The 23,373-nt window shown below is 40.5% G+C and overlaps 1 protein-coding gene across 4 annotated transcripts in view; it reads left to right on the top strand.

Moving 5' to 3' along the window:
- The window catches only part of USP15 (ubiquitin specific peptidase 15), a 121,117-nt gene extending 98,426 nt beyond the window's left edge, over nt 1-22,691 (top strand). For all 4 annotated transcript variants that reach the window (XM_044280391.1, XM_044280394.1, XM_044280392.1 and 1 more), the window contains 4 exons: nt 6,308-6,457; nt 10,572-10,675; nt 11,582-11,670; nt 20,699-22,691. In XM_044280391.1, coding sequence (XP_044136326.1) covers nt 6,308-6,457; nt 10,572-10,675; nt 11,582-11,670; nt 20,699-20,884 — 529 coding nt within the window. In that variant the 3' untranslated portion in view covers nt 20,885-22,691. The remainder of the gene's footprint in view (nt 1-6,307; nt 6,458-10,571; nt 10,676-11,581; nt 11,671-20,698) is intronic.
- Nucleotides 22,692-23,373: the final 682 nt, after the last annotated feature.

A 23,373-nucleotide genomic window follows, 5' to 3' on the forward strand; every position in this document is an offset into this window, starting at 1 on the left:
CATGGCATTGTATTGTGTATGAGGTAGTGTAGTCATCTTTATTATCTAGCAATCACATCACTACCATGACCAGAAGCAATCACTATTAAATTCCAGTGTGATGCTGGTTTCTAAAAACCCCACCTAGCCATAAAATCTAAGTGGTTTTTTTAGGAATTTCTAAATCTGCAATTATGTGTAAGTTCCATGCTACTTCGTTTCTTTTTCTGTTACACCTGTAAGTGAAGCATTTTCTGACACCAGCAAATGGTCCCTCTTAGGCCGCATACAAACATTTGCAATGGGGGTGCATTTAAATCTTAATTTTACAGCCTCAGTATGTGCACAACCATGGCTCTGTTCAGAAGGAACAAAACCAGGTCCCCGTTCTCTTCATTGGCTGGAGCCCAAGCGATTGGACCCCTGACAATCGGACATTTATTCTGTGTCCTCTGCAGAGTGGACAAAGGTGTTTGTGGGACAACCCCTTTAATGCAGTTGTTACTGTTGATCAGATTCAAACCCAGCGCTGCAAGAAAGCGGCTATAACCGCTGCAGCCATTTACATAGAACAGTGTTTCTTATTGATCAAATAATGGCATATTGGGGCAAGGTGCATAAGGGTAATATTACTTCACTAAACTCAGTCCCCTATATTGGGAACCAGAGCTGCTATCAGGAATTGCAGGGCCCCATACAGATAAATATTTTGAGGCCCCTGCCCCTGGCTGCACCCACACTACACCCCTGCCCTGCATCTTTCCTTGTGCACACATTAACAGTTCCCATTCTACACCATGTGACATACAGTACAGACCAAAAGTTTGGACACACCTTCTCATTCAAAGAGTTTTCTTTATTTTCATGACTATGAAAATTGTAGATTCACACTGAAGGCATCAAAACTATGAATTAACACATGTGGAATTATATACATAACAAAAACGTGTGAAACAACTGAAAATATGTCATATTCTAGGTTCTTCAAAGTAGCCACCTTTTGCTTTGATTACTGCTTTGCACACTCTTGGCATTCTCTTGATGAGCTTCAAGAGGTAGTCACCTGAAATGGTTTTCACTTCACAGGTGTGCCCTGTCAGGTTTAATAAGTGGGATTTCTTGCCTTATAAATAGGGTTGGGACCATCAGTTGCGTTGTGGAGATGTCAGGTGGATACACAGCTGATAGTCCTACTGAATAGACTAGAATTTGTATTATGGCAAAAAAAAAGCAGCTAAGTAAAGAAAAACTAGTGGTCATCATTACTTTAAGAAATGAAGGTCGGTCAGTCCGAAAAATTGGGAAAACTTTGAAAGTGTCCCCAAGTGCAGTCACAAAAACCATCAAGCGCTACAAAGAAACTGGCTCACATTCGGACCGCCCCAGGAAAGGAAGACCAAGAGTCACCTCTGCTGCGGAGGAAAAGTTCATCCTAGTCACCAGCCTCAGAAATCGCAGGTTAACAGCAGCTCAGATTAGAGACCAGGTCAATGCCACACAGAGTTCTAGCAGCAGACACATCTCTAGAACAACTGTTAAGAGGAGACTGTGTGAATCAGGCCTTCATGGTAGAATATCTGCTAGGAAACCACTGCTAAGGACAGGCAACAAGCAGAAGAGACTTGTTTGGGCTAAAGAACACCAGGAATGGACATTAGACCAGTGGAAATCTGTGCTTTGGTCTGATGAAATTTGAGATCTTTGGTTCCAACCACCGTGTCTTTGTGCGATGCAGAAAAGGTGAACGGATGGACTCTACATGCCTGGTTCCCACCGTGAAGCATGGAGGAGGAGGTGTGATGGTGTGGGGGTGCTTTGCTGGTGACACTGTTGAGGATTTATTCAAAATTGAAGGCATAATGAACCAGCATGGCTACCACAGCATCTTGCAGCGGCATGCTATTCCATCCGGTTTGCGTTTAGTTGGACCATCATTTATTTTTCAACAGGACAATGACCCCAAACACACCTCCAGGCTGTGTAAGGGCTATTTGACATGAAGGAGAGTGATGGGGTGCTGCGCCAGATGACCTGGCCTCCACAGTCACCGGACCTGAACCCAATCGAGATGGTTTGGGGTGAGCTGGACCGCAGAGTGAAGGCAAAAGGGTCAACAAGTGCAAAGCATCTCTGGGAACTTCAAGACTGTTGGAAGACCATTTCAGGTGACTACCTCTTGAAGCTCATCAAGAGAATGCCAATAGTGTGCAAAGCAGTAATCAAAGCAAAAGGTGGCTACTTTGAAGAACCTAGAATATGACATATTTTCAGTTGTTTCACACTTTTTGTTATGTATATAATTCCACATGTGTTAATTCATAGTTTTGATGCCTTCAGTGTGAATCTACAATTTTCATAGTCATGAAAATAAAGAAAACTCTTTGAATGAGAAGGTGTGTCCAAACTTTTGGTCTGTACTGTATGTGTGGTTCTCAACCTGTGGCTCTCCAAAACTACAACCATAACCATACTCTAACACACGCAGGGAGACACAAGTAGAGGACCACTGCTTTAAAGGATCTGGATGCAGTTGGGTATAGCTCTTAAAGGAACAATTTAGGGTACACACACATAGTGCTGTGGAGTCGGATTTGAAGCTTGTTTTGTGTGGAGTAGGTAGCAATATTAGCTGTTATTATTGTGTAATTAATTTATTAACTTGCATATATAGAAATGTTAATAATAAATATATTTTATGTTTTATCAATTTAAGGCCTTTATTTATATATTAAAACCAGTGAAAAGCAGGTGTTCTAGTGGTGATCGAAAATCAGTTCTCACCTCTCCTGTGTTCTCTCCTGTCCCTTATATTATAAACAGTGATAAGCAGGGTGTTCTAGTGGTTATAGATAGTCAGTTCTCACCTTTCCTGTGTCCTCTCCTGTCCTTATACTACAAACAGGGATAAGCAGGATTTTCTATTGGTGATATATATAATCAGTTCTCACCTCTCCTGTGTTCTCTCCTGTCCCTTATACTACATACAGGGATAAGCAGGGTATTCTAGTGATGATAGAAAATCAGTTCTCTCCTGTCCTTTATACTATAAATACTGATAATCAGGGTGTCCTAGTGATGATAGAAAATCAGTTCTCACCTCTCCTGTGTTCTCTCCTATTCCTTATACTATAAATAGTGATAAGCTGGGTGTTCTAGGGTTGATAGAAAATCAGTTCTCACCTCTGCTGTGTACTCTTCTGTCCCTAATACTGTAAACAGTAATAAGCAGTGTGTTCTAGTGGTGATAGAAAATCAGTTCACACCTCTTCTGTGTTTTCTCCTGTCCTTATACTATAAACAGGGATACGCAGGGTGTTCTAGTGATGATAGATAATCAGTTCTCACCTATCCTGTGTTCTCCCCTGTTCCTTATACTATTTATCTCATCTTAGTTATCTTATTTTATTTACAATGCCTGAAACTGTGCTGCACATGTGCAGTAGTTTGTTCTCTAAGGACTAGAGGAGGAAGTTCACTACTGGGCATGCCTACAGTCATCTCATAACTGCTAGACAAAACAGGAAGACAGCATTAAAGCGGTTGTCTGGGAATCAGTAACTATTCACAGGAGCCTGCAGCCTTTTGAAATATGGAAAGAATCATATTTACCTGCTTGTGCCCTTCTGGTCCTGCGTGGCAGCTCCTGTGTGTCCATTTTCTTGTCAGTCTTGTTTAATTTTTCACCGACATGGGCATGTTCATCTGCTCCACTGCAGCCAGTAACTGGCTTCAGTGGTGATGTGTCTCTTGTGGAGTCATTGGCTGCAATGGAGCAGATGATTATGACAACTGCAGAGAGGAAGTAAACAAACTGCAGACCAGTAGATAGACACACGGGAGCCTGTGTGCAGGACCAGAGCTGTGGATAGCAATAAGTATGAATCTTTCCATAGCAGAAGTAGGCTGCGGGATCCTGTGAAAAGTTATTCCTTCCCAGACAACCCTTTCATGTCAAGCACTGAATATAGCAGTTACACTTTCTACATGTTTCTTTTATTACTATTTAAGCCTGCACGTGATTCTTTTCATTTCCAGGACATACGTATACTATGTATATAAATGAATTTAGACAATGTCAGAAATGTCTGAAACTGTATTCCAATAAATATGGTTTACGTTCTAAGTAGCCTGATTACTTTTATGATAGAAAGAAAGAGCCCAATGTTACCATTTTACTACTGTAAATTTGTTAATACTACATTATTGGCCATTTATGGACTCAGAGTCAGAACTTTGGCTTACTGACTCCACCAGGCACACATTGTGCTGCAGATTTTCCTTAGCAGAATTAAAGTTTATTCTTTGACCTGTTAGAAAGGTAGATGTAAACTGTAGTGATGGTAATCTTTTTACCAGTGGCTGTATTTGTGAGTTATAACCTCCATTCTGATCCTTTGCTATGTCATGTGTCATCCCCAACTGACACAGGACAGGAAGTCAGTTACTTCTCTATTCATTCCTATTAGACTGACATTGAGGCTCCCAAAGGAATACATAGGGAAATTGGCTTCCTGTCCACTCAGAAGATGCTGTGTTATTTGGAGAGTCAGAGTGCTGGTCACATGACACAGCTGAGGATCAGAAGGGAGAGGATAACTCACAAACACAGTTACTGGTAAGAAGATTACATTCACTACAGTTTACATCATGCACCTTTCTAACAGGTCAGAGAATAACATTTTTTGTGGGAGTGCTTCTAAAGGGGCTGGCTCACTTAAAGGGGTTGTCCGGGTTCAGAGCTGAACCCGGACATACCCATATTTTCACCCAGACAATCCCCCTGATGTTAGCATCGGAGCATCTCATGCTCCGATGCGCTTCCTTGCCCTGCGCTAGATGTCACAGGGCAAGGGCTCTTTTGTTTACAATAACACACTGCCGGGCGGAAGCTTTCGCCCGGTAGTGTGTACGGTGATGTCACCGGCTCTGATGGGCGTGCTGTAGCATAAAAGCCCGCCCATCAGTGCTGGTGACATCCCCGGGCTTCCTGGCAGCCCCATGGAGAGCCCGGTTTGTCACCGGAACCACTGAAAATGCCTTTGCCCTGCGCGATTTAGCGCAGGGCAAAGGAGAGCATCGGAGCATGAACTGCTCCGATGCTCAAGTCACGGGGGCTGCCTGGGTGAAAATGGAGGTATGTCCGGGTTCAGAGCATTAAGCAAAAGGCATTTATCATATAGGGAAATTTAATACAAGGCACTTACTAATGTATTGTCATTATCTATATTGCTTCCTTGCCGGCTAAATACATTTTTTCCATCAGAGTATACTCTGCTTGTTTCCACGGTTATGAGCACCTGCAATATAGCAGCAGTGGTTGTGTTTGCATGCTATAGAAAAAAGCGCTGGACTATATACACTCCTGTCATTCCAGTCACCGTGTGCACACACAGCCACCGCTGCTGGAATACAGTGTGGTCATAAATATGGAAACTAGAAGTGTATAGTAGGATGGAAAAATGAATCTAGCCAGCAAGGTAAGCAATATGGACAATTACGGTACATTAGTAAGGGCCTTTTATTAACTTTCTCTAGATCATCGATTCCATTTGCTGAAGTGAGACAACCCCTTTAAGTGCAAAAAATCTGCACCAATCTACACTAGCAGCAAGTGGATGAGATTTAAACCAATCTCATCTACATGCTGCCATAATAATCTGCAGCATAAATGGACTTACAATAAGGATTTTAATTCCACAGTGTCTCAGTTTATGCGGTTAATTTCCACTGCAGATTTTACCCTTTGCAATGCCTAGGGAGAAATCCATAGCAAATCTGACGCAAACTCAGTGCCTAATCCACAACAGAAATGGAGGAAAATCTTAAACGTACCTCTTATCAGTCTTCTTGCTCCTATGATGTGTGATGGAACCAAGCTGGATTTCTGTCGAGATGTGCATCATAGCCATTGATGAACTTAGAAATCCTTCTATTTGATCATAAGGTTAAAAGCTGGATACAACCATCAGACATTGCCCATATTTTACCGAAGTGAATTACATTATAAAATTAAACACGACCATTAATATGTAATTAATAATGTGATGAGTAAGAGGTGACCAGACAGTTTTTAGATTATTTTAAAGCATGTATTGTTAACCTGCAGTGTGCTTATGTACTACGTCACTAAGTCTTCCCCAGTTATGGTAGACCTATTCCTGGGTCAGTTCTCAATAGAATACGATATGAAGCACGCACCACAATTTACTACCAATGGGCCAATTTTTTGTTAACAGCTAAGCATGATGATCAGTTAACATTTATAACCTTTATGTAGATTCTTATGGTATACTGTGCAAGAACTAGAATTTCATGTACTATTTCACAGGTATTGCCCAAACTGCAAAGAACATCAGCAAGCAACCAAAAAATTAGATCTCTGGTCTTTACCTCCGGTTCTTGTGGTGCACTTGAAACGCTTTTCATATAGTAGATACATGAGGGATAAACTGGATACATTAGTTGATTTTCCTGTAAGGTAAGTTCACATCTAAAAGGAATAAACAGCCCTTTAAAGGGGTTGTGCAAGAATGGAGAAAACTCCCCCCTCCTAGGCTGGACCTATAAAGGTCCAGGCCTGCGATGCTCTACTAGACTTCCTTGCTGTAAACATGCAGTTTGACGTCTCCGCAGCCAATCACTGGTCGCGGTTAAGATCTAATCCCATTGCATCATGTGACCATTTGTCATGGCGTAAGGAGAACCCATCACAGCAATGACCAGTGATTAGCTGTGGCGATGTCAAACCGCGTGTTTACAGAGAGGGAGCCCAGTGGAGCATTGCACGCTGGGAGCCAGCGCCAGGAAACAGGTAAGCAAGTTTCCCTTTACAGGCCCAGCCAAGTAGGGGAATTCTCAAACCTTCCAACCCCCCTCCCCAATTCCCTATTCTTGCACAACCCCTTTAAGGAGCTCTTTTGGAAAACAAAAACAAAAATACATTTAAAAAAATTATTACAAATAATGTTATACATATACTTTGTATTAGCAAAATATGGTAAATTTTATCTAGCGGGTAATTATGCCAGTAAATTAAAATGGTCACAATCCGGGTAAGCAGTCCCATCCTAGAATGTAACTGGTTCTAGAGACCTGTGTGTTTTGAAGGAGAAGTTGGGGGTAGAGGGGGAATTAAAATATCACTTCTGTTAAGGGTAACTAGACATGAACTTAGTCAGCCTAACAGGATTTTGTGCCGTTTGGGGCTCAAGTCTTTACCGTCTTCAGGCTCTGGTATCCAAATGTTTATTGCCCTTAGTCCTTTATGTTCAGAGGCTTAGTGCTGGAGATGGGCTTGAGCCATCCATGTAATGCTACACTTCCCCAGCAGAACACAGCCTAGGCAGGTGACTCTTTCACGTATACCAAAGTGTCTACTGCTGACATGATTACTGGAAGAGACAGAAAAACACACCTTGCTTCAGAGTGTACACTCTATGACTATTGTATAGACAAAAACAGTTGGTGATATGCTCACCTGATGAAATTGTGCAGGTATAATATATCTGTAAGCTTGGTAAAGAATCTTAGTCTCAGAACCACCACTGTACAACCCATTGTCCGGATCAGTAACAGAATACGTCGGTGCAACAGGTAATCCGGAAATCAGAATGTGCTTAGTATTGCTATACGTTGCAACACTCAATCGGCACCTTCCTCAGCTATATGAATACCTGATGAAGGTGCCCATTTGGCATTATATTGTATAGTAACCAAAAATCTATATACAGTTGCATGAAAAAGTATGTGAACCCTTTGGAATGATATAGATTTATGTACAAATTGATCATAAAATGTGATCTGATCTTCATCTAAGTCACAACAATAGACAATCACAGTCTGCTTAAACTAATAACACACAAATAATTAAATGTTACCATGTTTTTATTGAAAACACCATGTAAACATTCACAGTGCAGGTGGAAAAAGTATGTGAACCCTTAGACTAATGACGTCTCCAAGAGCTAATTGGAGTGAGGTGTCAGCCAACTGGAGTCCAATCAATGAGATGAGATTGGAGGTGTTGGTTACAGCTGCCCTGTCCTATAAAAAACATTGCCTGATGTGAATGATGCCTCGCACAAAAGAGCTCTCAGAAGACCTACGATTAAGAATTGTTGACTTGCATAAAGCTGGAAAGGGTTATAAAAGTATCTCCAAAAGCATTGCTGTTCATCAGTCCACAGTAAGACAAATTGTCTATAAATGGAGAAAGTTCAGCACTGCTGCTACTCTCCCTAGGAGTGGCCATCCTGTAAAGATGACTGCAAGAGCACAGGTGAGGTGAAGAAGAATCCTAGAGTGTCAGCTAAAGACTTACAAAAGTCTCTGGCATATGCTAACATCCCTGTTTAGTGTTCTACATATCGTAGATTCTCTTAACAAGAATGGAATTCATGGGAGGATACCACAGAGGAAGCCACTGCTATCCAAAAAAAACATTGCTGCACGTTTACAGTTTGCACAAGAGCACCTGGATGTTCCACAGCAGTACTGGAAAAATATTCTGTGGACAGGTGAAACCAAAGTAAAATTGTTTGGAAGAAACACGTGTGGCGAAAAAGAGGCACAGCACGCCAACATCAAAACCTCATCCCAACTGTGAAGTATGGTCGTGGGGGCATCATGGTTTGGGGCTGCTTTGCTGCGTCCGGGCCTGGACGGATTGCTATCATCTAAGGAAAAATGAATTCCCAAGTTTATCAAGACATTTTGCAGGAGAACTTAAAGGGGTTGTCCAAGTTATATTTATTGATGACCTATCCTCAGGATAGGTCATCAATATCAGATCGGCGGGGGTCCGACACCCGGCACCTCCTCCGATCAGCTGTTTGAAGAGAAGGCATGCGCGGTGTCAGCGCTGCCTCCTCTTCACTGTTTACCCTCTAGCCGTTGCATCTGCAGTGGTGAACAGGTGTAATTACACCCAAGCCGTCCCATTCATTTCAATAGGACGGCTTGGGTGTAATTACAGCTGCTCACCACTGCAGATGCAACGGCTAGAAGGTAAACAGTGAAGAGGAGGCAGCGCTGACACCACGCACGCCTTCTCTTCAAACAGCTGATCGGAGGAGGTGCCGGGTGTCGGACCCCCTCCGATCTGATATTGATGACCTATCCTGAGGATAGGTCATCAATAAATATAACTTGGACAACCCCTTTAAGGCCATCTCTCCACCAGCTGAAGCTCAACAGAAGATGGGTGTTGCAACAGGACAATGACCCAAAGCATAGAAGTAAATCAACAACAGAATGGCTTAAACAGAAGAAAATACGCCTTCTGGAGTGGCCCAGTCAGAGTCCTGACCTCAACCCGATTGAGATGCTGTGGCATGACCTCAAGAAAGCGATTCACACCAGACATCCTAAGAATATTGCTGAACTGAAACAGTTCTGTAAAGAGGAATGGTCAAGACCGTTGTGCACGCCTGATCTGCAACTACAGGAAACGTTTGGTTGAAGTTATTGCTGTCAAAGGAGGTTCAACCAGTTAATAAATCCAAGGGTTCACATACTTTTTCCACATGCACTGTGAATGTTTACATGGTGTGTTCAATAAAAACATGGTAACATGTAATTCTTTGTGTGTTATTAGTTTAAGCAGACTGTGATTGTCTATTGTTGTGACTTAGATGAAGATCAGATCACATTTTATGACCAATTTGTGCAGAAATCCATATCATTCCAAAGGGTTCACATACTTTTTCTTGCAACTGTATGTCAGCGCCATTGGTGACCTGCAAATTTTGATATAATTATTACAGCTGCCATTAACATCTACATTTTCACCCACAACAGGCATTTTTATTGTTCTGCTCTATTAGTGAAGCCGAACAGTGAAAATAACAAACATTCCAGGTTCTGCACATAGCTGAGCTGAACAGGCTTCATTGATTACAATGTAGTGTGTTGAGGAGTCGTTTTTTTTTTTTTTTTGTTTTTTTTGTTTGCTTTATTTTTTTACTGGAATAAAAAATCCTACATGAAGGACTTTATTTTTTTTTGTCAGCTCCCAGTCTCCGATGCAGATATGAACAAGATATGTATTTTGGCATCTCTCTCAACTGTTATAGGGGTTATCCCATGATTAATGTAAAAAAAAAAAAAAACTGACATCGTATAGTACATGACAATCTCTTTCTAACAAAGCTAGAACCAGCCCTGTACCTCACATGGATCCAGAGATCTCCCCATTCATTGCTCTGCTAGATTTATATGAAGCTCACAGCTCAAGGGGCTAAGGGGGCGTGACCCTGCTCTCCCTATCACAGCTCAGGAGGCAGTTCAAGGATGAAATTGAGCATGTGCGACCTTCTCAGTCAGCAGGACAAAGAAATAAGAAAAAAAACACAGCAGGTGGCGCTATACAGATACATTTTATTGAGTAACTCAGTGGCTATGCTAAATTTTTAATTACAAGAGAAAAGTATTCAGATCCAGGTGCTGGTTTGAAAACTTTAATATTTTTTTGTGGGACAACCCCTTTAAGGATAGCTTTTTTTATTATTATTATTTTTTTTCTTTTTAAGCAATGTATGTTTCCTATGTGTTGTCTACTAATTTTTTTTTTTTTTTTTTTTTTTTTCAAACAGTGATTTGGACATGTCAAAATTCCTCATCAATCCAAATGCTGGCCCTTGTTGCTACAATTTAATAGCTGTATCAAATCACTATGGAGGAATGGGAGGTGGCCATTGTAAGTTCCAGACCTATTTATACAGATGCATATCAGGGAATATACTGGTATACTTCAATTATCTTGTATGTGTGCATCACTGGCTGGATGAACCTGTGGGTATTGCAGAACAGTGTGCCCTGAAGATGTATGGGGGCACATGGAGTCCCCTTGGCTCCATACTACGAAGCCCTAGGCACTCCATGTTCTTCAGTATTATATACCCTATGGCATTGTACCACACCAGATGGATTTTGGCTTCAGATGCATTCATTCAAAAATCTCATGGGTGCGGAATCCTACGAGAGTGTACAGTGAAGCTTCAGTTGCTCAGATACTACTTGTATACCAAAAAAACATATTGCACAGTAGGTCCCTAGAGGACAATTAGAGGGGTTGTCTCACCTCAGCAAATGGCATTTATCATATAGAGAAAGTTAATACAAGGCACTTACTAATGTATTCTCCATCACGTTATGTACTGCTCATTTTCATGATCAATCCAGCAGCGGTGGCCATATTTGCACACTATAGGAAAAAGATCCGGCCTATGTGCGGTCCCAGCCACCACAGAGGACAACGCTTTTTCTTACAGTGTGCAAGCACGACCACCGCTGCTGGACTGCAGGGTGCTCGTAACCCCTGGATACAAGCAGTGTATAATGTGATGGAAAATGAATCAAGCCAGCAAAGGAGGCAATATGGGTAATAGCAATACATTAGTAAAGTGCCTTGTATTAACCTTTTCCACATGATAAATGCCACTTGCTGAAGAGACAAAACCCCTTTAAGTCATTTAATTGATGGAATGGGTTAGCCTTTTATAATACTGGCTTTCACAGTATGAATATGTAAAAGAAGATATTTTCCACTCCAAGTCACAGGAAAAAGATTTTTGATGTCTCTTCATTTTGTCTTTTCTCCTAGACACAGCCTTTGCAAAAAATAAAGATGATGGGAAATGGTATTACTTTGATGATAGTAGTGTTTCCACTGCATCTGAAGATCAGATAGTGGCAAGTATTCTATATCTACAAGCTGTTGAGATAATTTTATTTTAAAAGCATGCATATTGTCTCATGCACAAGAGATCGTCCAATGATACGCCATTACCTGTTAGATCATGCAAAACATGTTTCATTTGAAATTATATTTGTTTTTAGATATTGCTGTTTTGTACTTGCTATGGTGACCCTTGGGATTATTTTGATACCCACTCTGTGTAGCCATTTACAGTATTTTCGGACTAAAACACGCACTGGACTATAAGATGCACCTAGGATTTTGAGGAGGAAAATAGAAAAAATATTTTTAATCACACCTCAGATCAGACCCCCAATCCTCATCAGACCCTCATTCTTCATCAGACTCCAAATATCATTATATTCAGGACAGGCACTCCTCACCTGCAATCACAAATATGTATACTGTATAAACATTTATTATGCAACCATTACATTCTTCTACATATTAGTTAAAACATTTTAAAATTGCAAAATAACATTAAAAAAGTAATAAAAAGTGAGAAGATATAGTTGACTCTATTAATAGAACAGCAATCCCGATATTAGGTCCATATACAGCATGCTAATAGTAGTGACTGATTTTGGACTGTATACATGTTATTCCTGGTGGATTTATAAGGATAATAGGACGCAGGTCTTTTGTATAAAGAGTCCAAGATCACGATTAGGTTTTTCCTAGTCACTCCAGAATGTAATTTTATTTGGTCAGCAATTCCTCTTTTATCAATTACACTATTTATCCATATGATGTGTGGTATATTCAATAAGTGAGTATTCAATATCGACTAATAGTTGTAATATAGCACATATAATCACTTAGTAGTATCTGCCAATTTGTTGTTATTTCCACATGGATGTGACGTGTCCACCATTAATGTCTATATATCACCCTGGTATACTGTATTTACTTTTTTTTTAAGAAAAAAAAAGGATAAAAACGTGGTAATTAATGAATAAAAATGTCTTCAATAATGTTCATATAGCGCTTTGATTAGTAATCATACAGTGCCTTGCACCCCCCTTGGCTTTTTTCGTGTTTTGGTGCCTCACAACCTGGAATTAACATGGATTGGTGTTGCTTTAGCAGTGGGTTTGGGGGCATTGTCCTGCTGGAAGGTGAACCTCCGTCCTAGTCTCAAATCAGGCACATAGTGAGATTTTGCTCAAGAATATCCCTGTATTTAGCACCATCCATCTTTCCCTCAACTCTGACCAGTTTCTCAGTCCCATCCCCACAGCATGATGCTGCCACCACCATGTTTCACTGTGGGGATGGTGTTCTTTGGGTGATGTGATGTGTTGGGTGTGCACCAGACATAGCGTTTTCTTTGATGGACGAAAAGTTCAATTTTAGTCTCATCAGACCAGAGCACCTTCCTCCATACATTTTGGGAGTCTCCCACATGCCTTTTCGCAAACTCACAATGTGCCTTTTTGTTTTTAGCTGAAAGTAATGGCTTTCTTCTGGCCACTCTGCCATAAAGCCCAACTCTATGAAGCGTACGGCTTATTGTCATCCTATGTACAGATACTCCAGTCTCTGCTCTGGAACTCTGCAGTTCCTCCAAGGTTACCTTGGGTCTCTGTGCTGCCTCTCTGATTAATGCCCTCCTTGCCCGGTCCATGAGTTTTGGTGGGCGGCCGTCTCTTGGCAGGTTTGCTGTTGTGGCATGTTCTTTCCATTTGGTTTTGATAGATTTGATGTGCTTCTGGGGATCATCAAAGATTTGGATATTTTTTTATAACCTAACCCCGACTTGTACTTCTCAACAACATTGCCCCTTACTTGTTTGGAGAGTTCCTTGGTCTTCATGGCAGTGTTTGGTTAGTGATGCCTCTTGTTAGGTGTTGCAGCCTCTGGGGCCTTTCAAAAAAGGTGTGTATATGTAATGACAGATGATGTGACACTTAGATTGCAGATAGTTAGTGAAATGATGTCCACCTATGTGATTTCTGAAGGCAATTGGTTGCAACAGAGCTTTTTATGGGCTTCCTAACAAAGAGGGTGAATACATATGCACATGGCAATTTTCGGTTTTCTATTTCTAAATTATAATTTTATTTATATATTTTTCTCATTTCACTTCACCAACTTAGACTATTGTGTTCTGATCCATCACATAAAATTCAGATTAACAAAACATTGAACTTAAGGCTGTAATGTAACAAAACACGAAAAAGTCAAGGGGGTTAATACTTTTGCAAGGCACTGTATATCTTCCACAGGGTGAGTATATTCACCTTTAGGTATCTTTGGATAATTTTAAATATAATGATAAATATCACTTACTTACTCTTAGTAAGTAACTAAGTACCCTAAGAGTAAGTAAGTGATATTTATCACTATATTCAAAATTAACAAACGATATCTAAAGGTGGATATACTCACCCTGTGGAAGATATATGATTACTAATCAAAGAGCTATATGAACATTATTGAAGACATTTTTATTTATTAATTACCACAGGTTTTTCTCCTTTTTTTTTTTTAAAAAAAGTGAATACAGTATGCCAGGGTGATATATAGACATTAATGGTGGACACGTCACATCCATGTGGAAATAACAACAAATTGGCAGATACTACTAAGTGATTATATGTGCTATATTACAACTATTAGTCGATATTGAATACTCACTTATTGAATATACCACACATCATATGGATAAATAGTGTAATTGATAAAAGAGGAATTGCTGACCAAATAAAATTACATTCTGGAGTGACTAGGAAAAACCTAATCGTGATCTTGGACTCTTTATACAAAAGACCTGCGTCCTATTATCCTTATAAATCCACCAGGAATAACATGTATACAGTCCAAAATCAGTCACTACTATTAGCATGCTGTATATGGACCTAATATCGGGATTGCTGTTCTATTGATAGAGTCAACTATATCTTCTCACTTTTTATAACTTTTTTCATATTATTTTGCCATTTTAAAATGTTTTATGTTTCAACTAATACTGTATGTAGAAGAATGTAATGGTTGCATAATAAATGTTTATATAGTATACATATTTATTCTGAGTGATTGCAGGTGAGGACTGCCTGTCCTGAATATAATGATATTTGCTATTATTATTAATGGGGGGGATTCAATTTGACAGAGCACCGTATCCATAATTACAAGTGGGTGAGCCACTACAATCTATTTATTTGTAATTACGAATCTTTAATTCACCAAATATCATACCCCCAAGCTCCATCAGACCTCAGATCAGACCCCCAAGCTCCAACAGCCTCAGAGCAGACCCCCCACTCAGAGAAGACCCCCAACCTCCATCAGTCTCATATCAAACCCATAGCCTTCATCAGCCTTCGATCAGATCCCTATAAGACATCAGATCAGACATTAAAAAAATAAACTTACCTCGCTTGCTCCAGACAGCGTTGCCACTCTCTAGATTCAGGACTCACCACTCCTTGCTCTTCTTCCGGCCCACGCTGCAATGTGAGCTGATATCAGTGCATTATGGCACTTCGAGGAAGACAAGGGAGGGTGAATACAGCCTGTGCCTCCTGCAATGCTGATGACCGTTTCCATATTGGAAGCAGTCATTAGCATTCAGACTATAATATACACAGCCATTTTACCCTCGATTTTGGGGGTAAAAGTTGGTTCTTATGGTCCACAAAATTGTATATAGGAGAAAAAGAGATGATAAGAGTACCTGATATGATGAATGTATAGACCCAGATGAATGGATAAATATACAGTGCTAATGCAGTGCTGAAGTAAAGCTATGCATTTCAGAATGCTTCAGTGGGTGAGCTGCAGTGTATACTGCCCAGTGGTGACAAGTTTATCTACTTAATATATCCAGTACGAATGATCACACATGCTCAGCAGCTTAGTACTGACGTGGAATTCCAATGTAGAAAAAAAGTGATTACTACGGCATTCCTTAAAAAAAATCAATCCTTTATTGTAAATGCATTAAAAACATCTTGTACAAAAGGATAAAAAAACAAACCTATGCGTTTCGGACACACTACCACTTGTCCTTACTCATGGCAGGACAAGTGCGGTGAACAAACCCCATTTTTTCTGTTATTACTTCAGTAGCTTTGTGCCAGCCCCTGGGTGCTCTAGCAGTTATTCCTGCTGTTGTGCAGGCCAGCCAATAACAATCAGAAAGGACACCAGGGGGCACCATAACTAAGGCTACTTTCACACTTGCGTTTTCGTGCGGATCCGTTCAGATAATACAACCGTCTGCATCCGTTCAGAACGGATCCGTTTGTATTATCTGTAACATAGCCAAGGCGGATCCGTCTTGAACACCATTGAAAGTCAATGGAGGATGAATCCGTTTTCTTTTGTGCCAGATTGTGTGATAAAAAACTGATCTGTCCCCATTGATTCACATTGTGTGCCAGGACGGATCCGTTTGGCTCAGTTTCATCAGACGGACACCAAAACGCTGCAAGCAACGTTTTGGTGTCCGTCTCCAAAGCGGAATGAAGATGGAACGGAGGCAAACTGATGCATTCTGAGCGGATCCTTTTCCATTCAGAATGCATGAGGGCAAAACTGATCCGTTTTGGACCGCTTGTGACAGCCCTGAATGGATCTCACAAATTGAAAGCCAAAACGCGAGTGTGAAAGTAGCCTAATTTGTATCTACAATATGTAGACGCAAGATATACTTACTTTTTTAAGGGGCTGTCCAAGTTATTTTTTGTATGTTTCTATGTAAAGTAATGGATTTTTAATTGACTGACTTCTTCTATAGAGGCCCCGTATCTTTGTCTGCTATGATGGCGTTCCGTGCAGCAGCCTAGCGCTGCAGAAGAAAGCAGCCTTGCCTTGTCGTCACTACTGATGTCTGCAGACATAGGCCTCATGCACACGAACGTTGTTTTGGTCCGCATCCGAGCCGCAGTTTTTGGCTTGGATGCGGACCCATGCACTTCAATGGTTGCTGTCCCCATCCGTTGCTCCTTTCTGTGGTCCGCAAAAAAAATATAACCTGTCCTATTCTTGCCCGTATTGCGGACAAGAATAGGCATTTATATCAATGGCTGTTCGTGCCATTCCGCAAATTGCGCAACGCACACAGACGCCATCTGTGTTTTGCAAATCCGCAATTTGCAGACCGCAAAACACACAATGGTCGTGTGCATGAGGCCTTCGCTGTCTTGTCTGTGGGAACACAGATACACAATCCATCTTTTGCTGAGAGCTGTTATGCACAGTTCATTCAGAAGGCGTCTTCATGGAGGCTGAGAATGAATGAACAGCGCTTGCCAGCAGTCAGCGTGTACCAATCAGTCATGTGCACGGCACATCAGTACTGAGGTCCAAAATGTGGGCGGAGATTGTCAGAGCGATGAGCCACACCCACTGCAATAGACATCAGTACAGAGTTCCACTATGTGGGTGGAGCTTGACAGCAATACACTGCACCCCCTGCACGTTACTGGACCCAAAATGTGGAATGGCTTAACATTAGCTTTCACAACCTGATGAGCAGAAAGGCAATTCCAATTACAGTAAAACCCAACAGAATGGGGAGAATGGTTTAATGAACTGTAACTGGTGAAATCCTTGGCCTGTATAAATGGAAGAAGCAGCAGGATTTAAATGGCCAGGAGGACAACCAGAAGAAAAAAATGTCTGTGTCAGCTAAGAGCAGCAAGGCTGATGGTGTACTGCAAAGAGAACCAAGTTCAGGGGTAGGGGAAAGGGCATCTTAGGCTACTTTCCCACTAGCATTTTTTTTGCGGATCCGTCATGGATCTGAAAAAACTCTTCCGTTACAATACAGGCAGTGTTTTGGTGTCCACCTCCAGAGCGAAATGGTGACTGAGGCAAACTGATGCATTCTGAGCGGATTCTTTTTTTTTTCATTCAGAATGTATTAGGGCAAAACTGATCTGTTTTGGACTGCTTTTGAGAGCCCTGAACGGATCTCACAAATGGAAAGCCAAAACGCTAGTGGGAAAGTAGCCTTAGCTGACACCCACAAATATTCATGAGAAGAATGTCATAGAATGTTATTATACGCCCTACACCTCTGCAACTGCATGTAAACAACGGGGCCAGACCAGTGCTAGGTATGTGTGTAAATAGAATTTTTCTTTTAGTAAACCTCACCCATTAAAAAAGTGAAACTCATATACTTTATATATTCATTACTCACAGAGCGATATATTTCAAGCGTTTATTTCTTTTAATGTTGATGATTATGGCTTACAGCTAATGAAAACCCAAAAGTCAGTATCTCAGAAAATTAGAGTATTGTGAAAAGTTCAGTATTGTAGACCCATGGTGTTGCACTCTAGCTAATGAACACAAAACTGATACTCAAGGTGGTGACTCACTTCAGGCAGAGTTCTGGATAATGTGCTACTAGCCCAATTAGAGGGACACCCACCCTCTAGAAGTGAATAATCAATATATAACCAAAGTTAGGGCGAGCACACAACACTTGTACCACAGTATTTGATAATATGCATAAAATTTAATTAAATCACAATCAAACTCCACGTGTACAATATAAAATCCACATTGTGCATGCTTTATAAAATACAAATAAAATATTCAAAAATCAATTATTATAGATTTTCACACAAACAGAATTCTTAGGTAGGATGAGTCCCTATATTCACAACACACTGATGTGTGTATGTAACTGCACCGTTAAAGGTTACTGTGCAGTGGCTGAACTTCAGTGTCCAGTGGTATGCATACCCATGTATGTTGATAATACAACTCCTAATTCCTGCACACTATTCCGGTGCTTGTATTGTCTGCAAGTTCCAATCTGTGCAGTGCAGTTTTATCCAGCTACACTCCTGCTCATATAGTGTTCCACTCCACAATAACGTTTGGCAGAGTATACGTAGTGAGGTTGTTTGTGCTGGTTTTTATCTCCTGCCCCTCACATAAGATTTTATAGATGGAGCCTTCTTACCTTCCTGTTGATTTGTGTCCCGTAAGCCTCTTTGAGGACATGCAAGGTGAAGGCAATGCAGGGTGAAGGCGAACTGACGAAGGGAAGGAGCGTTCCTGAAACGCGTCTGGGCTGCACACCTGTGAGAGAAGCACCTCCGCACCTTTATGCATGGCCATGCTAACAACATCCAAATAGAGGAACATTTGGACAAACAGGACGCAGAGTAAATTGCTGTATATTCACGGCTCTTCACTGACTGGATACAGATCACGCTCCAAGTCCTGCGAGATTTCGGGTAAGAGGACTATCGGAGGTAGGAGCTGAGACGCCAGCAGCGCCCCACGCCGCTTGCCTTCACCCTGCATTGCCTTCACTTTCCATGTCCTCAAAGAGGCTTACGGGACACAAATCAACAGGAAGGTAAGAAGGCTCCATCTATAAAATCTTATGTGAGGGGCAGGAGATAAAAACCAGCACAAACAACCTCAACCTCTGCCAAACGTTATTGTGGAGTGGAACACTATATGAGCAGGAGTGTAGCTGGATAAAACTGCACTGCACAGATTGGAACTTGCAGACAATACAAGCACCGGAATAGTGTGCAGGAATTAGGAGTTGTATTATCAACATACATGGGTATGCATACCACTGGACACTGAAGTTCAGCCACTGCACAGTAACCTTTAACGGTGCAGTTACATACACACATCAGTGTGTTGTGAATATAGGGACTCATCCTACCTAAGAATTCTGTTTGTGTGGAAATTTATAATAATTGATTTTTGAATATTTTATTTGTATTTTATAAAGCATGCACAATGTGGATTTTATATTGTACACGTGGAGTTTGATTGTGATTTAATTAAATTTTATGCATATTATCAAATACTGTGGTACAAGTGTTGTGTGCTCGCCCTAACTTTGGTTATATATTGAATAAACACAAAACACCTGCAAAGGTTTCCTAAGCCTTTAAATGGTCCCTCTGATTGACAGTTGTCCAGAAGACAGTCATTGACATCGTCCACAAGGAGCCTAAGCCGCAAGAGTTGAGTGAGAGGAAAAAGTGTGGTAGAAAAAGGTGCACAAGCTACAGAGATAACCACATCCTTGAAAGAATTATCAAGAAAAGGCCATTCTAGAATTTGGGGGAAATTCAAAAGTCATGGACTGCGGCTGAAGTCATTACTTCAAAAGCCACGACACACACACATATCCAGGATATGGGCCACAACTGGAAATCGAGGTACCAGATTCTGGAGGAAGAGTGGAGAGATACATAGTCCAAGTTGCTTGAAATCTAGTATGAAGTTTTCACAGTTAGTGATGGTTTGGGGAGCCATGTCATCTGCTGGTATTGGTCCACTGTGTTATAGCAAGTCCAAAGTTAGCGCAGCCATCTACCAGGAAATTTTAGAGCACTTAATGCGTCCCTCTACTGAAAAGTTTTATGGAGATGCTGATTTCATTTTCCAGCAGGACTTGGCACCTGCCCACACTGCCAAAAGTACCAATACCTGGTTTAATAACTTCGTTATCACTGTGCTTGATTGGTCAGCAAACTCGCCGGACCTAAACCCCATCTATGGGGTATTGTCAAGAGGAAGATGAGAGACACCAGGCCCAATTATGCAGGCGAGCTGAAGGCCGCTATTAAGGCAACATGGGCTTCCATAACACCTTAGCAGTGCCACAGGCTGATCACCTCCATGCCATGCTGCATTGATGCAGTAATTCATGCAAAAGTAGCGCTAACCAAGAATTTAGTGCATATACTGTACAAACTTTTCAGTAGGCCAACACTTTTGTATTAAAAATCATTTTATCTTGTCTAATAATATAATACTCAAATTTTCTGAGATACTGACGTTTGGGTTTTCATTAGCTGTAAGCTATAATCATCAACACTAAAAGAAATAAAAACTTGAATTAGATCACTCTGTGTGTAATGAGTCTATGGAATATATGAGTTTTACTTTTTGAATTGAATTACTGAAATAAATTAGGTTCTCGATGATAGTCTAATTTATTGAGATGCACCTGTAATATTTAATAGCAGGAAAACCCATTTAAGACTTTCACTTATTGTATTTTTTATTTTTTTTCCACAGTCCAAAGCAGCATATGTTCTGTTTTATCAACGGCAAGATACCATTAGCGGAACTGGCTTCTTCCCTCTGGACAGAGAAGTCAGGAAAGGTGCTTCAGCTGCCACTGGTGCCCCACTGGAGAGTGACGAGGAGACGAATGAGAATGAAAATGACCTCGAGAATGAAAACTGTATGCATACCAACTAAATAAAAGGGGCCTGTGATAAACATCCATAGGAATGGCAATCGCCTTTTAATAAGACAAAGTAGCTGCCATTTTTTTTTTCTTTACTGAAATAAAGAAGGTGAATCTCAGCTGGCAGAATGTAACATTTTTGTGTGTTTTTATAATTTTTTTTTTAATTACCTTTTATTTCAGTATTCCATGACAGGAGAATGCAGTGAGATCTGTGTCTGAACAATCTCTGCTCCATGTAGACTTGTTTCTGCAAGCCATTCATAGCAAAGGAGATAAAAAAAAAAAAATTCTGCTGCTTTTGCTAGTTTATGCTGTTACATGACATCTCTTAAATCCTCAAAGGCTCACAGTGCTGGGTATTCGGTGTAGGCATGTGATCTGCTGAGCCCTTGAGGGTAGAAAGAGCAATAGATACTGTGTTATCAGTTTCTCTAGGTTTTTATTTCTAGATATTTTTTTCTTTAGTTTCATTTCCAAGGCAGAACTAGAGCCTTTTTGGTGTGTTTTGTTCTGATTGATATATATATATATATATATATATATATATATATATATATATAGTTCAGTTATTTAAAATATAGATTATACTTTTTGTCTTTGGAATTGCTGTAAACCACTTACCATCTGAATAATGACAAGGGGGGTAGCAAAGGTGTTTTAGCCTTTTAAGAGATATAGTTTCCAGTTTTATTTAAAGCTGTGTAATGGATTTAGGAGTTCACAATGCTGTGTCAAAAATTTGTTTGAAATGTAAGTTTCCCTTGTCACTTGTTAAATTCCTATTATATTTGCTTAAAACCGGTACATTTTCTGATCTTCTGTCAGTCAAACATTCAGCTTTGTGTCGTAAGTCCCACCCATCCACTTATTTCATTTTGGGAGCTTGAAGCTCTTGTGTGACACTGTAAATGTCTGAAAGATCATCTATAATGGCGCTCTGTGCCGCTGACAAAGACTGTGGAATAAACTTCAATGTTCTGTTTAGTTCATATGACTTTTTATAGTGTTTGACTTTATCCAAGATAGGTCTGTGGAATTTCGCGTTCTCCCTTTAAAAGTCACCATGGCCTTACAGCTCATCTCAAAGGGTAAATTGTTCTGAAGATAGAAAAACTGACGTTTGCATGTTCAATTATCCGAATTTGTACTGTGTATATTGCAATCAAGCCTTGGATTTAATGTTGGCTAACTGCTTTCAAGGGTCCAGGATGCCAAAAAAAAAAAAAAAATCCTAGAAAACATTGAACATTTTGTAAGACAAGTTGTTTATTTGCTGCTTTACTCGTGAACTTGTTTGAAGAATGTATTGTTGTTTTGTACACTGCCTATGACAGGACTCTGTAAATGGTGGGACATGCTTTACATATCTACTACCTGACAATTTCTTTACTGTCCCGGCAGAGAAAAACTTATTAACAAAAAGAGGAGGAAAAAAGTCTAACGTTCTTCATTTGAACCAATGTAATAAAAATACAATAGGTTTTAAATTGTGTATTGTAAATAAAAGTTCACTCTGTGAGTGCACATTTTGGTAAATTATTTTATTTATACATTAGCATTAAGAATACAAGGAAATGTATAAGACCAGGAGACATGAGGGTATGGCTTTGCTTCCTAGCTCGCTGTTAAAGCTGATGTGATTATATCCTGGTATTTTAAAGCTGCTTTGTTTTTCATTTTTTAACGTCAGATGTTAGCCTTCTGCATGATGAAGGTTACAGGTTTGTCTGCACTTTACGTTCACTTGGGTTTACATTTAAAATGTGCATGATTAATTTATTTATATAAATTTAAATAAAGTTGTTGAAGGCCTTACGTAGTCTGTTTTTTTTTAATATTTATTCAAAATGCAAAAGGATTCTTTATTAGAGAAGCAGGTGATGTGACAGACGCCTTCCTCCCTCCACCCTTCCTTTCTGCCTTGCTTCACTGTGCCTCCCTCCCTCTCTCTCCATCCCGCCCCTTTCCTCCCTACCTCCCTCTCTTGTTTCGACCCCTTCCTTCCTTTCTTTCTTCCCTTCCTCCCTCTCTTGTTCCCACCCCTTCCTTCCTTTCTTTCTTCCCTCTCTCCCTTCCTCCTGTTCCTTTCGTCTTTCTTTCCCATCTCCCTCCCTTCATTTCCTTCCTCCCTGTCTCTCTCACACCCCTTTTCTCCCATCGTTCCTTCCATTTTTCCTTCCCCCCCTCTCCCCCCTTTTCAATTTCCTCCCTTCCCTCTGTCCTTCTTTCCCTGCCCTTACTTCCTTCTGTCCTTCTCCCTCCTGCCTTCGAAGGTCATAGAAATATATAACGTTAGGAATGATTTAGTGGCTCACCTATTGAATAGAACAAAATGGGTGCGCACCTCGCTGGACTTGTCCGTACCAAAGAAAGCAATGAAATTAATGAAAATATGGAGGGGCACTCACTAAATAGGAATTATAGTGCACAGCAATTTTAATTAAAAACACTATAGATCAGGTGTGCACAACCTGCGGCCTGGGGGCCACATGCGCCC

The sequence above is a fragment of the Bufo gargarizans genome, chromosome 2, assembly GCF_014858855.1.
Source record: "Bufo gargarizans isolate SCDJY-AF-19 chromosome 2, ASM1485885v1, whole genome shotgun sequence".
Classification (NCBI taxonomy): domain Eukaryota; kingdom Metazoa; phylum Chordata; class Amphibia; order Anura; family Bufonidae; genus Bufo; species Bufo gargarizans.